The sequence below is a fragment of the Ranitomeya variabilis genome, chromosome 2 (assembly GCF_051348905.1).
Source record: "Ranitomeya variabilis isolate aRanVar5 chromosome 2, aRanVar5.hap1, whole genome shotgun sequence".
Taxonomy (NCBI): domain Eukaryota; kingdom Metazoa; phylum Chordata; class Amphibia; order Anura; family Dendrobatidae; genus Ranitomeya; species Ranitomeya variabilis.
This window is the reverse complement of record NC_135233.1, coordinates 929,983,140-929,998,494: the sequence shown is the minus strand read 5'-3', so window position 1 is coordinate 929,998,494 and position 15,355 is coordinate 929,983,140. Positions and strand designations below refer to the sequence as shown.

The following is a 15,355-nucleotide window of genomic DNA, read 5'->3' as shown; positions in this document are numbered from 1 at the left end:
CACTGTAGTAAGTTGCAATTATGCCACTTTTGAGTTGTAAATTATGACTGTCAGCTGTGCTCCATCATGGTCTCGCCCCTCTCCACAAAGCTCCGCCAACTCTTCAACATGGTGGTGCTGAGACTTGTGTACATGCAGGAAGTGTCAATTTCCATGAAACGTGTAACTTTTTGTATTATGAAAAGCGATAATAAAAATGCAAAAAACCATCTCCACACAGCCTCCAGCATGCAGCCCCACAAAAGGAACATCACCCTCTTCCTCATGTAACTCTCCAGAATGTAGCCTCACACAAGGAACATCACGCTCTTCCTCATGTAACTCTCCAGAATGTAGCCTCACACAAGGAACATCACCCTCTTCCTCATGTAACTCTCCAGAATGTAGCCTCACACAAGGAACATCACCCTCTTCCTCATGTAACTCTCCAGAATGTAGCCTCACACAAGGAACATCACCCTCTTCCTCATGTAACTCTCCAGAATGTAGCCTCACACAAGGAACATCACGCTCTTCCTCATGTAACTCTCCAGAATGTAGCCTCACACAAGGAACATCACCCTCTTCCTCATGTAACTCTCCAGAATGTAGCCTCACACAAGGAACATCACGCTCTTCCTCATGTAACTCTCCAGAATGTAGCCTCACACAAGGAACATCACCCTCTTCCTTGTGCAGCCCCCCAGCATGCATCATCAACCTCTCCCTCGAATAGCCCCCATCATGCAGCTCTGCTCAAGTAACCACACACCCCCACCCCTGTTATCACACAGCCCCCAGCAGGCAGCCCCATGAGTAAAATCCACCCCCCTTTACTGCACAGACCCCCATCATGCAGCATCATTATCATTCCCTTCCCCACGCAGCCCCAAAGCATGCAAACCCCACAAAAGGAACATCAACTGCTTTCCTATTAAAACCCTCACAATATGCAGCCCCATACAAAAAGCAGCAGCCCCTTCCCTGTGCAAGCCTCCAACATGCAGCCCCCAGGAAGTAACTTCATCCGTGCTTCTTTGTCCCAAAATACATCCCCGGACCACTGACATATAGTTCTATTTATATAGGCTGTGTGCACACGTTGTGGATTTTTACTGCGAAAAAACCGCATTGCGGTAAAAAATGCAGCATGTTCATTAATATTGCGGATTTCCGACTATATCATTGCGTTGGGAAATCTCCAGAAAAATCTGCAAAAAAAGTGAGAAAAACGCACAAAAAACGTGAAAAATACACATGCGGATTTCTTGCAGAAAATGTTCGGTTTTGCTCAGGAAATTTCTGCAATAAATCCTGAACGTGTGCACATAGCCCATAATGCTGCCCCGCAGTCCTCTTGCCCACACAACTTATTGCCTCTGCATAACGGCGCGTCTGGTGGCCCTGTGACGTCATCTCTGGTGACTGGGGGGAAGTTGGAGCTCTCAGCATAGCTGTGGGCTTAAAAAAAAAAGGCACCTATCTCCTCCCATAGCTGTGACCTGAACAGTCCAGTGGGTGTGCCCAGCTCACAGCTAAGACAGCCTGGAGATGCTGTCGCTGACCGACTGCAGAGTCCTATGAACATGGTTGTTGAATAAAAAAAAAAAAAAAAAAAATGTGAATTTAATTTTATATTTAAAAATAATTGATTTATATACCGTAATCCATTATTAAAAATAAATGCAGCACCTTTCCTTTTAGTTTAGGCAAACTGGTGAAAGGTCCTCGTTAAGTCCTGGACCACAGTTTAATAGACTCATCCCATTAGGGGGGCCACTGGTAGTTGTGGGATGTGATTGCTCTCTATGGCTATGTTCACACGTTGTGTTTTTGCAGTATTTTTTTATGAAAATGTTCTGCTGTTTCACAGTACCTGCAATGTCTTGAGATTTAAGAAATCTCACACGCACACTTTTTTTTTTTCTTTCTGACTTTTGTCAAAAAGATGCGATTTTGCAAACTGCAGCATGTCACTACTTCTTTCAGCATTTTTTTTAGCCATTTTTACTGTGTTTTTTGTTTGTTTTTCCATTGAAAGTAATGGATAGTTTAGAAAGCGCTATAAAAAAACCCGCAGGTATCAGGTTTTGCTGCGTTTTTGGTGCCAAAACTTGATGACGTTGAATCAGATTTTTTTTGTATGCACTAAACTTTATCAGCATGCACAAGAGACAAATGTGCTATAGCAATAAAACTGCTGCAAAAACGAAGCAAAACCTTCTTTTTGTAAACAGCTTAAACTTTGCATAAAAATAACAGCAAAAACGTGACTTGTGAACATAGCCTTACTGTTACCTCCTCTGGGAATGAATGGTGTGAAGACATCTTCCTCTCCTTTATAGAATGGTTGTTTGGATGGCTCCAATGTTCCTCCATTGTTCCTTTCAGGATTGGCGGGGAATCGCTAGCTGTTGCGCAGAATACGTATGCAGTCAGCTGGTTCAAAGGGAAGGAGCTGAACCTGGTGTTTGGATTACAGCTGAGCATGGCCAGAGTGGTGAGTACCGGGAAAGCGGTTGCTTGCTGATCAGTGCACCAGCTATATAATTGTTCTCTGCTTTAAGCCCTAAATGATTGATCTACTCCCGCACACAACCGCCTTGTCCTTCAGGATGGGGATCAGGGGTCTGTAACCTGCTCAAAGCATTACACTGGACAACATCCAACATGGCTAAGTGAATTTCACTCTTACATACTCACTTGAAAGATGTTGAAAATGCAGTGGCAATGGCCTATCAGCAGATTCTGGCTATTTTACACCCCCTCCCTTCACAAAATAAAAATAAACAGTAAACCCTTTAGGCCTTCTTGATGGCCATTACCATGGCAGCTCTTATGTTGTATACATTTTCAAGCATAATAAAGTTTTTCACCTGATCTATATTCCTTGTATGTAGCCCATCCCGGGATACCCCCATCTACTTATATTTGGTGGAATTGGGAATATTAGTAGAAAAGCAAAGGCATCAGCCATCTCTAATACACAAGGTGCCCTTAACAAACCAATGTGGAGGTCGCACATCATGCTGTGCATTCCCTGTGTGGGTGGTGAATGCAGCAGGAGAGGCCACCACAGGATGGTGAAGCCGGTGCAGCTGACGTTACCATGCTGGTTAGTGCGTGGGAGCCGTTCTCTGCTGCGCGCTGAGTGTAGGACACCGTTGGGAGACAACTTCCTTCCACTTCACCCTCACACTTGTTACAGCACCTTAATATGTGTGTAGAAGGAGCTGCCCTCCGCTACACTGGGGGTGCGGCATTGTTTGTTGTGAATTCTGCTCTTGGGTTCCCTCCGGTGGTTGTTGGTGGTAATACAGTTGTCCCTGGGTTGCAATCCTGGGCAGGTGTCTCTGCTGATTGCAGTGCTGACTGGGGTATTTAAGGTTGCAGGATTCATTAGTCCTGGCCAGTTGTCCATTGTTCTTGGAAGGTTTGGATCTCAGTCTGGTTCCTCCTGCCCTGTTGCCAATTCAGCAAAGATAAGTGTCTGGTTTTTGTTTCTGCAGCACGCATGCTGTGTGCTTTACAGATCAGTGCTATTCATTGTTTTTTCTTGTCCAGCTTAGACTGTGCCAGGATTTTTCCAGTCAAGTTGGATTCTCAGGAGATGCAGATATACGTTCCATGTCTTTAGTTAGATGGTGGAATTTTTGTATTATCTGCTGTGGATATTTTCAGGGTTTTATTACTGACCGCTTAGCATTCTGTCCTATCCTTTCCTATTTAGCTAGAGTGGCCTCTTTTGCTAAACCCTGTTTTCTGCCTGCGTGTGTCTTTCCTCTAATACTCCCAGTCAATATTTGTGGGGGGCTGTCTATCCTTTGGGGTTCTGCTCTGAGGCAAGATAGGATTCCCATTTCCATCTATAGGGGTATTTAGTCCTCCGGCTGTGTCGAGGTGTCTAAGATTGTTAGGTACATCCCACGGCTACTTCTAGTTGCGGTGTCAGTTTAGGGATTGCGGTCAGTATAGGTTCCACCTACTCCTGAGAAAGTCTCATGCGGCTCCTAGGTCACCGGATCATAACAATTGTTCAACCGGAACCCCATCCCTTGGCTGGTGAGTGCAGATCAGGGTCCTCTACAGTATAAACAATTAGGCATGAAGCCCACCTCCATTGGTATATGTGTATGTATGTATGTATGTATATATGTATAATACATAAACATATATGTATGTATATGTGTGTGTGTGTGTGTGTGTGTATATATGTATATATGTATGTATATATATATATATATGTGTGTATATATGTATATATGTGTATATATATATATATATATATATATATATATATATATATATATATATATATATATATATATATATATATATATATATATATATATATATTTCAGCTGCAAACCAACACAGGCCACAATGACAGATGTCATGGACATTCTGATCTTCTATATATTGCATCTTTAATGCTGCCAAATCGTTGCCCATTACGAGAGTGGTGTAATTGAAGAGAAATGGAGTCTTTGAACCAGTTAATTCATCAAAATAATGATATGCCAGCATTTCCATATCTACTTTTTTATTCTATGTAAGTCTGTTCAACCATCAATCACCTTCCATCTAATGTGTATGGGCCACCTTTAAGACCTCCATATACCCAAGACAAATATTGGTTGTTTAACGGAAGGTGAAAAAAAAAAAAACCCCCGTCGTAGACTGTTCTGGCCTTGTCAGTGTGTCATTCTCTAATGGGTTTTCCTCAGATCCATAAGCCACAGTACCATTTATGCTGCAGTCTTAGTAAGCCAGCTCACACGTTGTTTTCTGTTTCAGGGCAGTACAGTAAATATGAATGTCATGGGCCTGGTGTACGAGCGGATAAAGGATGCAATGGGCTCTGCCGGTCACACAACGCTTGGTATAACGCTCATGATCGGTGAGTCTTTTCTTACAGATCATTTACAGCATACGATTAAAGGGGTATTCCCATCTCCAAGATCCTATCCCAGTATGTTGTAGTAGATGTAATAATATTATTTGCAAATACCTCCAATTAGGTTTTCGGGAGACCTGTACTTTCTCTGTACCTTGCCTCATGTGCAGGGCACTGCGGTTTCTTGCTTAGCTTCTAGTGGTCGTAGCCATGGGTGGCTTAGCTGCTGCAACGCCCTGCACATGAGGTAAGGTACATAGATTTTCAGGAGAACTATACCACATTTCTAACTGGTGGATTATTATTAGAAAAATATTATTATTGTCTTTGATATATGTACAACAACTTCTGCAAATATATTCATGTTTGAGACTGTTTTCCAGAGCCCGTATGCCATAATCTCCCATACATTTCCTATACATGATGCCAGAGAGTATATTGACCAGCATCAGGAGCTGAGCTCACTCTGTATGTGGTGGCCTAATATACTGTAATAATCTGATAACTTTTATCCCAGCCCTTTAAGCCTCTCAGATGCTGTGGTTCATTACTACCATAACATCTAATGCCTATCTACACACATTCCCCAATGATGCAGTTCAAATGCGTACGTATCTTTTCCCTCATATTGTTTAATTTTTTTTTTTTAATCAGGTAAATTTTTATTAAGGAAAAACAATTATAACAAATGACATCAAGCTGTTATTCACAGATAATCATATATTTTATGAACAAAAGTCCCTTTCCCCCCCTATCCCCCCCCCTTCGAGACCCCTTTAATGCCTTCCCAATTTCCCATCCGATATTCCTTCCCCAATTCAAATACAATTGTATAGTATGAACTTCATGTATGCCATTATGCATCCTCCCCACAATTCTAATTCCATTCTATCCATGGCTGCCATACCTTTTGAAATACATCTAGTTTATTTCTTAGTATAGATACTTTTTTCCATTAACCCCTTTCTGCCATTGGACTTACTATTCCGTCCATGTGGGGTGGGCCCTAATTCCCAAGGGCGGAATAGTACGTCCAGCACGATCGGCCACTCTCACGGGGGGAGCGCGGCCGGGTGTCAGCTGCCTATCGCAGCTGACATCCGGCACTATGTGCCAGGAGCGGTCACGGACCGCCCCTGGCACATTAACCCCCGGCACACCGTGATCAAACATGATCGCGGTGTGCCGGCGGTACAGGGAAGCATCGCGCAGGGAGGGGGCTCCCTGCGGGCTTCCCTGAGACCCCCGGAGCAACGCGATGTGATCGCGTTGCTGCGAGGGTCTCTTACCTCCTATCCCTGCAGGCCCCGGATCCAAAATGGCCGCGGGGCTGCATCCGGGTCCTGCAGCAGGGATTACTTCCGGGTGCAGACCAGGCTGTGGTAAGCCTGCAGCACTGGAACTCAGATCGGTGATCTGACAGTGCTGTGCAAGCTGTCAGATCAGCGATCTGTAATGTTCCCCCCTGGGACAAAGTAAAAAAGTAAAAAAAAAATTCCCACATGTGTATAAAAAAAAAAAAAAAAAAAAAAAAAAAGGAAAAAAATTCCTAAATAAATAAAAAAATATATAATATTCCCATAAATACATTTCTATATCTAAAAAAAAAAATAAAAAAAAAATCAAACAATAAAAGTACACATATTTAGTATCGCCGCGTCCGTAACGACCCCACCTATGAAACGATATCACTAGTTAACCCCTTCAGTGAACACCGTAAAAAAAAGAGGCAAAAAGCAACGCTTTATTTTCATACCGCCAAACAAAAAGTGGAATAACACGCGATCAAAAAGACGGATATAAATAACCATGGTGCTGCTGCAAACGTCATCTTGTCCCGCAAAAAACGAGCAGCCATACAGCATCATCAGCGAAAAAATAAAAAAGTTATAGTCCTCAGAATAAAGCGATGCCAATAATTATTTTTTCTATAAAATAGTTTTTATCGTATAAAAGCGCCAAAACATAAAAAAAATGATATAAATGAGGTATCGCTGTAATCGTACTGACCCGAAGAATAAAACTACTTTATCAATTTTACCAAACACGGAACGGTATAAACGCCTCCCCCAAAAGAAATTCATGAATAGCTGGTTTTTGGTCATTCTGCCTCACAAAAATCGGAATAAAAAGCGATCAAAAAATCTCCCGTGCCCGAACATGTTATCAATAAAAACGTCAACTCGTCCCGCAAAAAACAAGACCTCACATGACTCTGTGGACTCAAATATGGAAAAATTATAGCTCTCAAAATGTGGTAACGCAAAAAATATTTTTTGCAATAAAAAGCGTCTTTCAGTGTGTGACGGCTGCCAATCATAAAAATCCGCTAAAAAACCTGCTATAAAAGTAAATCATCACCCCCTTAGTTAGCGAAAAATAAAAAAATTAAAAAAAATGTATTTATTTCCATTTTAGGGTTAGGGTTGGGGCTAGGGTTGGGGCTAGGGTTAAGGCTACAGTTAGGGTTGGGGCTAAAGTTGGGGTTAGGGTTTGGATTACATTTACGGTTGGGAATAGGGTTGGGATTAGGGTTAGGGGTGTGTCTGGGTTAGAGGTGTGGTTAGGGTTACCGTTGGGATTAGGTTTAGGGGTGTGTTTGGATTAGGGTTTCAGTTATAATTGGGGGTTTCCACTGTTTAGGCACATCAGGGGCGACATGGCGTCCGATCTCAATTTCAGCCAATTCTGCGTTGAAAAAGTAAAACAGTGCTCCTTCCGAGCTCTCCCGTGCGCCCAAACAGGGGTTTACCCCAATATATGGGGTATCAGCGTACTTGGAACACATTGGAGAACATCTTCTGGGGTCCAATTTCTCCTGTTACCCTTAGGAAAATACAAAACTGGGGGCTAAAAAATAATTTTTGTGGAAAAAAAAAAAAAAATTTATTTGCACGGCTCTGCGTTATAAACTGTAGTGAAGCACTTGGGGGTTCAAAGCTCTCACAACACATCTAGATGAGTTCCTTAGGGAGTCTACTTTCCAAAATGGTGTCACTTGTGGGGGGTTTCAATGTTTAGGCACATCAGGGGCTCCCCAAACGCAACATGGCGTCCCATCTCAATTCCAGTCAATTTTGCATTGAAAAGTCAAATGGCGCTCCTTCGCTTCCGAGCTCTGTCATGCGCCCAAACAGTGGTTTACCCCCACATATGGGCTATCGGCGTACTCAGGACAAATTGTACAACATCTTTTGCGGTCCATTTTCTCCTGTTACCCTTGGTAAAATAAAACAAATTGGAGCTGAAGTAAATTTTGTGTGAAAAAAAAGTTAAATGGTAATTTTTATTTAAACATTCCAAAAATTCCTGTGAAACACCTGAAGGGTTAATAAACTTATTGAATGTGGTTTTGAGCACCTTGAGGGGTGCAGTTTTTAGAATGATGTCACACTTGGGTATTTTCTATCATATAGACCCCTCAAAATGACTTCAAATGAGATGTGGTCCCTAAAAAAAAAAAAAAAAGGGTGTTGTAAAAATGAGAAATTGCTGGTCAACTTTTAACCCTTATAACTCCCTAACAAAAAAAAAATTTTGGTTCCAAAATTGTGCTGATGTAAAGTAGACATGTGGGAAATGTTACTTATTAAGTATCTTGTGTGACATATCACTGTGATTTAATTGCATAAAAATTCAAAGTTGGAAAATTGCGAAATTTTCAAAATTTTCACCAAATTTCCGTTTTTTTTTCACAAATAAACGCAGGTAATATCAAAGAAATGTTACCACTATCATGAAGTACTATATGTCACGAGAAAACATTGTCAGAATCACCAGGATCCGTTGAAGCGTTCCAGAGTTATAACCTCATAAAGGGACAGTGGTCAGAATTGTAAAAATTGGCCTGGTCATTAACGTGCAAACCACCCTTGGGGGTGAAGGGGTTAAAATTATATGATCCGCCTGCGTAAGAAAGTCTCGTCCAGTCGGAGGCTCATCCCTGATCCAGAACCGAGCTATCAATTTCCTTGCTTTGAATAACAGTCTAGCAATCGCCAGTTTAACCATAGATACCACTGCTATTTCTTCCACATAGCCTAATATACAGACCAAAGGGTCTCTGGGGATTACACACCTATATACCAATTCAATCCGATTCAATACAACTGTCCAGAAGGCAGACAATCTAGGGCAGTGCCACAGCATGTGTAACATGTCTGCCTGTTCCTGCGAACATCGTGGACACTCGGAATCAGACCTCAATCCCATCTTGAACAGTCTATCGGGAGTTCTGTAAGCTCTATGAATCACATATAATTGAGACATCCTCCCAGGTTCGCTCATAGAGATCTTAGTCACATATTCTAAAATAGATTCCCATCTATCATTTATCTCCCCAATTCAGCTTCCCATTTCACTCTAGACTTGATGGGATGTTTGACTAGAAAGGTGAATAATACATCTCTATACACTTCTGAAATTGCCCCCCTTGTCCCGCTGTTCTCCAAAATGGAAGCCAGCGTGATATCAATCTGGATCTCAATAAGTTTTCTCCGACATTGCGACTGATGCGCATGCTGAATTCTTTTATAATGATATAAATTTAAATGTGATAACTGGAATTCTGTTTGTAACTCCACGAATGACTTAAGTCCCCCTTGACCCAGTAGCTGACCCATCTTTCTAATTCCTGCCTCTCTCCATGGCCCATATCCTTCCATTTGCTTAAATTCTTGTAAGTTTATATTATCCCATATAGGTGAGTATTTGGTAAGGCCCGTGACACCCCTAATCTGTTTAACTTTTTCCCATACCTTATGAATTAGGAGAACAGTTGGAAACCGAGAACCCAGTTTCAAAAATTGCCCCCCTTCCAAACTCTCACCCAGAGGCCATTTTCCAAACAAATATCTCAAACCACTGGGCAATTGCCCCTTTCCCATCTCCTCCCCCCATCCTCCAATATGCTGGCGTTGTGCTGATAAAAATATACCCAAGGGTTAGGGAGCGCCAAGCCCCCTTCCGCCTTTGGCCTCTGCAAAGTTTCTTGTTTAAACCTTGGGCTCCCCCCCCATATTAGTTCGCCAAACAGCGATTTGATTTTACGGAACCTACTCTGCGGAATCCAAATTGGAGAATTATGCAGTACATATAACAACTGCGGCATCACAATCATCTTCAAAAGGTTCACTCTTCCAATTACAGAGAGATGTAGTTTGTTCCACACCAAAATTTTTGTTCGTATTTTTTATAGCAGAGGGCTTAGATTAAGTTCTTCAAACCTCGTCAGAGGAAGGGCAATTTGTATCCCCAAATATTTAAATTTTGAAACTATTTTCAATTTTGCTGACATTTCCACCTCCCCAGTACCCCTTTCTACCTCATCAATGGGCATAATGCACGATTTGTCCCAATTTATTTTGAGTCCAGAGAATTCCCCAAATTCCTCAATTAATGCCACCGCGTTATCCAGATTCTCCCCTGAGTCCCCCAAAAATAGCAAAATAGCATCATACAGAGACCTTCTCCTCCTTCATTCCATAGACAAATCCTTTTATCTCTCGTGCCTCCCTTAATTTAGCAGCCAAGGGTTCCACAGCTAGGGCAAATAACAACGGAGACAATGGGCACCCCTGCCTTGTACCCCTATGCAATGAGAAACTATCAGATAATTTATTATTTACTCTAATTTTTGCTATTGGAGAGGAGTATAACAACCCCACCCAAGATATAAACTTAGGCACGAACCCAAGGCACAACAAAACCGACCACAAATAATTCCATTCTACACAGTCAAAGGCCTTATGGGCATCCAAAGACACCACCACTCTTTCCAGCATTTTCAGCTGGAATTTGCATATTAAATATAGTCTCCTTAAATTGATTGCTGTAGATTTGTTGGGCATAAATCCAGATTGATCTGGGTGGATTACTTTATCAATCACATGGGTTAGTCTGTTGGCCAAGGCCTTCGGCAAAATTTTTATATCCGCCGTAAGGAGTGAGATTGGTCTGTAGGACTCCGGATTCAGCGGATCCTTATCAGCTTTAGGAATGACCACAACAATGGCCTCTCTCATAGATGTAGGTAGTATTCCCCTCTCCAACGACTCATTAAATACCTTCTCCAATTTAGTTATTATTTCTTCATTAAAAATTTTGTACACCTCTACCGGAATGCCGTCCGCCCCCGGGGCCTTATTACCCGCCATGTCCGCCAGTGCCACCCTCAGTTCCTCCGCTGCCATCGGCCTATCCATCCATTCTCTATCTTCATCACCTAGTCTAGGAAGCTTAATCACACTCATACCTATTCATCTCCTCTTGACCTTTATGTATCTTAGAGGAGTATAACTCACTGTAAAATTGTTTAAATACATCCAAAATTTGATCCCCTTGTGTAACCACATTACCTTCCTTTGTTTTAATTGCGTATACATGCGAGGATTCCCGTTGTGCCGAAGCTACCACTGAGAGCAGGTGCCCCACTTTCTCACCCTCCGCATAGAATGCCTCGTTCTGAAATGCCCGCAGTCTCTCTGCCTTACGGATGTGAAGTTTATTAACCTCCGACTGGGCCACTCTCATGCGGGTCTGCGTAGCTTTGGAACACTGCGCACCCAATGCCTCCTCCGCTGCCCTTAATTCCTCCATCACTGCTTTATCTAGTTTTTGAGGCCTAGTCTTATATCGAGATAATTCTCTGAATAAGATCCCTCTCAAAAACACCTTCATAGTATCCCAAACTATATGACCCTCTGCACTACCTTCGTTTATCCTAAAGAATTCACCCAGTTCCTCTCCTATCTTTCCCATATCCAGCAACCGTAACCAAAAGGGGTGAATTTTCCATCCCATACCTGCCAACCTCCCCTGTTCTCCCAATTGTAGAGATGATCCGATAGACCTCTGGGCAAATATTCCACTTCCTGCACCAAGTTATCCATCCCTTCATTTCCCAAAGCCACATCAATGCGAGACAAGGAACCATACGTCGCCGAGTAGCACGAGTAAGTGTAGTTCTCCATATTTCGAACTCATCACAAGTCTATCCATCCAATTTCCCTCATGTAGTTTCCAAAAGGTGTTACATTCCCTTCCTCTCTGTTCCCTGTATGTTTGCCCATATCTCAATGATCATTTGCAGCATTATTCACGTCTCCTATTACAAGCAACGGGACTCCAGTCCATTTCCCCGATATGTCCAGTATTTCCTGAAAACGGTGGAGGGATATATAAAGACACTATACATAATAATCTATGCAATATCTTACATACAATAAACACATATTGCCCATCTTTGTCTATTATAACCTCCACTTCTTCATATGGAGTAGAAGTGTGGATTAATACCGACACTCCCCTAGCATAGGCTGAGTACGTCGAGTGATAAGCCTTCCTCACCCATCTTTTTTGTAACATAGCTACTTTGTCTTCTACCAGGTGTGTTTCTTGAAGGCAAATCACTGAGGGCCTCAGCTTCAACAGATATTGTAGAGTTGCGGCCCGCTTTGAGACATTGGCGAGTACCCTAACGTTCCAGCTTATAATTTTAAATCTACCCCCCATGATACATCACAGTACCAAACGTTTGACTCATTAAGAAAGGAGGTCTCGGTCCCCCCCCCCGTCCCAACCTTCCAGCTGAAATAACTCCCATCTTTCCCATCCATCCCCCTCCCGAAAAACTGTTTGTCTCCCACAACTTTTAAGCTGATAAGAATTCACTCTCCCTCTCTATTTGAGATCTAGGAGGGCGTTTTTACAGCCTAACAATACAAGCTCAATGCTCCAACTACTCTCCCGTCCACATTTATCAAACTGCAATGTCCGTTGCGCCGCCGAACACAACCCACATATACCAGCACAGCATTATGTCATCTCAGAGATGACCATTAACTTATCAAATTCAAACTGAATAACAGGTATTCACTGTTTCAACATCACTCAGTCTGCTTCAACGGGACCGTTCCGCTCTGATATTTTTGGTGTTAGAATCCAGCCAGTGTGTCGCCTCCTCTGGATTCTGAACAAAGTGCACCCGATCCAAGGCAGCGACTCTCAGCTTAGCTGGGTAAATCATTGAATAGCGCAAATCCAAGTCTCGTAGTCGCCTTTTGACTTCTCCAAACGTCATTCGGAGCTTTTGGGCTGCTGCAGAATAATCTGGTTAGATGGAGATGCGATTGCCGTCTATGGTTAGATCCGCACAGTTCCTGGCTTTCCTCAGCAGGGTATCCCGGTCCCGATAATTCAGAACTTTAGCCAAGATGACTCTTGGGGTTGATCCTGGGGGCAGGGGTCTAGTGGGCACACGATGTGCCCTTTCAACGGAAAACATTTTAGTGAGACCATCCCCTCCTACAGTGTTTTTCAGCCATGACTCAATGTACTCAGTGGGGTTATTTCCTTCTGCTTTTTCCCCCACAATCGTCAGGTTACTCCTGCGGGAGCGGTTCTCAAGATCATCAGTTTTAAATTCCAGTTCAGCTATACGCTGCACATACTTTTTTTTTTCCTTTTTTTTTTCCCCTTTTCAACAGTTCATTAACCTGGTCTTCAGCGCTCCCCACACGTTCTTCCACCACCTCCACTCTCTGTTCAACTTTGCGCACTGCAGCATTAATAGCAACCATCTCTCCCTTTAATTCATCCACACGACTGTTCAGAGCTCCAAGGGCAGACTTGTACATCACCACAGAAAATATATCTTTGAGCGTCGGCTCTGCTATGTCTAGTGTGTCCGGCTGTTCAAGTTGGTCAGCACGTTTATCCACATCAGGGGATCTCTGTTCCTCCCCACTGCTCTGCGACTGGCCCCCTCCTTCTTGTTGTTCCCCAGGGACATATGATGTTTCAGGTCTCTGACCTTCAGCCGCTGACCGCTCATTAGCAGCCACCTCTGACCTCGCAAAGTGTTCCAGCCGAGCGATCACCTCCATCTTCCTTAGATATGCTGCGCTCGCCCTTGCCGCCTCCTCTGCAGTCTCTGCGCCATCTTGGGCCTGAGAGCTTCCAGATTCTGCCGGCTCCTTCTGTCTCCTGCGCCGGTCATCCTCATGCGGGACTCCTCTCCACCCGACCGCACGCCGCTCACTGCTACTCCCCGGGTCCCTGCACCCTCCTTAGAGTGGTTTCAGCATTCGGCGGCGCCTCAGGTACCAATATTTAGGGAGATTGTGGCAGGAGAGCTCAGCCGCACGTCTTCTCACATCCTGCGCTAGACCACGCCCCCCCTCATATTGTTTATAATTGTTACATAAAAATAAAATAAGCAGCAATGGTATTGCCATGTCTATAATGGTGCGAACTATTGAAATATCGTGTTTTTCCAGCGAGTGGAAAAATGAGGCAGACTTGCTGTTTATTGGATGTTTCACATTCACCTTCCCCACTTAAAAATAAGTGGTGTGTATCTCAGTGATATCACCAAGTACAGGCTATCATGGAAGGCTTAGTCTTTGCACAGCTCTATCTCTTAAAGGCATTTTTATATTTTAAATGTGATAAAACATAACATTTTAAATCTAGTATTGATGTAAGCATATTGATGCACAGAATCCTTCCAATGTCATTTTTGTCGAAAGTGAGCATATTCAACATAACCTTAAAAGCATTGCTATTTTCTAATATAAAGTTTTTCACTAAATGGTCTGAATTATTTGTTCCAATATATGGCGCTACTAAAAATGACATCTTCCTGCTCTTATGTGCATTCATGAACAGAAAAATAATCCCCCAAAACATCTTCCATCTCTCACCATATGACTGATAAGACCATTGTTGTAAAGGACCGTATTGACTTTGGGAAGGTGCATCATATTTTGGGTTCTGATGACTGCAGACTGTGTGTGGGGGGCTTAGTGCACGGTATAGTGGGTACTGTGCACAAGGATTCAAAGAACCAAGGGAATTCCTGTGTGTTGCACCACACTGCTCTTTTTATGGCTTGCACTAGGTGTCTAATGCATGTACGCATACAGGTAATAATTTGTAGACCGCATTTGTGATGTTGGGTTGGATTTGGTGTCCTTACATTTTATTTGTTTTTTCTTTTTCTAGGTGCAATAACGTGTTTGTTCTCACTGACTTGTGCCCTAGTGCTTGGTTATCTGGATAAGCGAGCTGAAAAAATACTCGAGAAAGAGCAAGGAAAGACTGGTAGGATTTGTACTATAGCCATCAGCCCTATGGCGTACCCCTGGCATAGCGGGCCGACTGAGTCATTCTGCCGCTCACTGTTGGTAACACATTGTAATGATGATGTTTCTTTTTCTAGGTGAAGTCATTAAGCTGACTGATGTCAAGGACTTTTCTCTCAGCCTTTGGTTAATCTTTTTAGTATGTGTTTGCTATTATGTTGCCGTCTTCCCTTTCATTGGCCTTGGAAAGTAAGTATGCATTATGTGCTCCCTAGCTAGCTTTGTGTTCCAGCATATGTCAGATTATGTAGAGTATGTTTGATTAGATTTTGTCTTTCTAGTTTTGTCTAAGCATTTTGCCCCCATATACTGGATTAAAAGGGCCACAACCCCT

The 15,355-nt window shown here is 42.8% G+C and overlaps 1 protein-coding gene across 2 annotated transcripts in view; it reads left to right on the top strand.

Annotated features, from left to right (window-relative positions):
• Window positions 1-15,355, top strand: part of MFSD1 (major facilitator superfamily domain containing 1) — a 61,474-nt gene that overhangs the window by 20,098 nt on the left and 26,021 nt on the right. For both annotated transcript variants that reach the window (XM_077290665.1, XM_077290666.1), the window contains exons 6-9: window positions 2,371-2,479; window positions 4,777-4,879; window positions 14,882-14,980; window positions 15,099-15,210. In XM_077290665.1, the coding sequence (XP_077146780.1) occupies window positions 2,371-2,479; window positions 4,777-4,879; window positions 14,882-14,980; window positions 15,099-15,210 (423 nt within the window). The remainder of the gene's footprint in view (window positions 1-2,370; window positions 2,480-4,776; window positions 4,880-14,881; window positions 14,981-15,098; window positions 15,211-15,355) is intronic.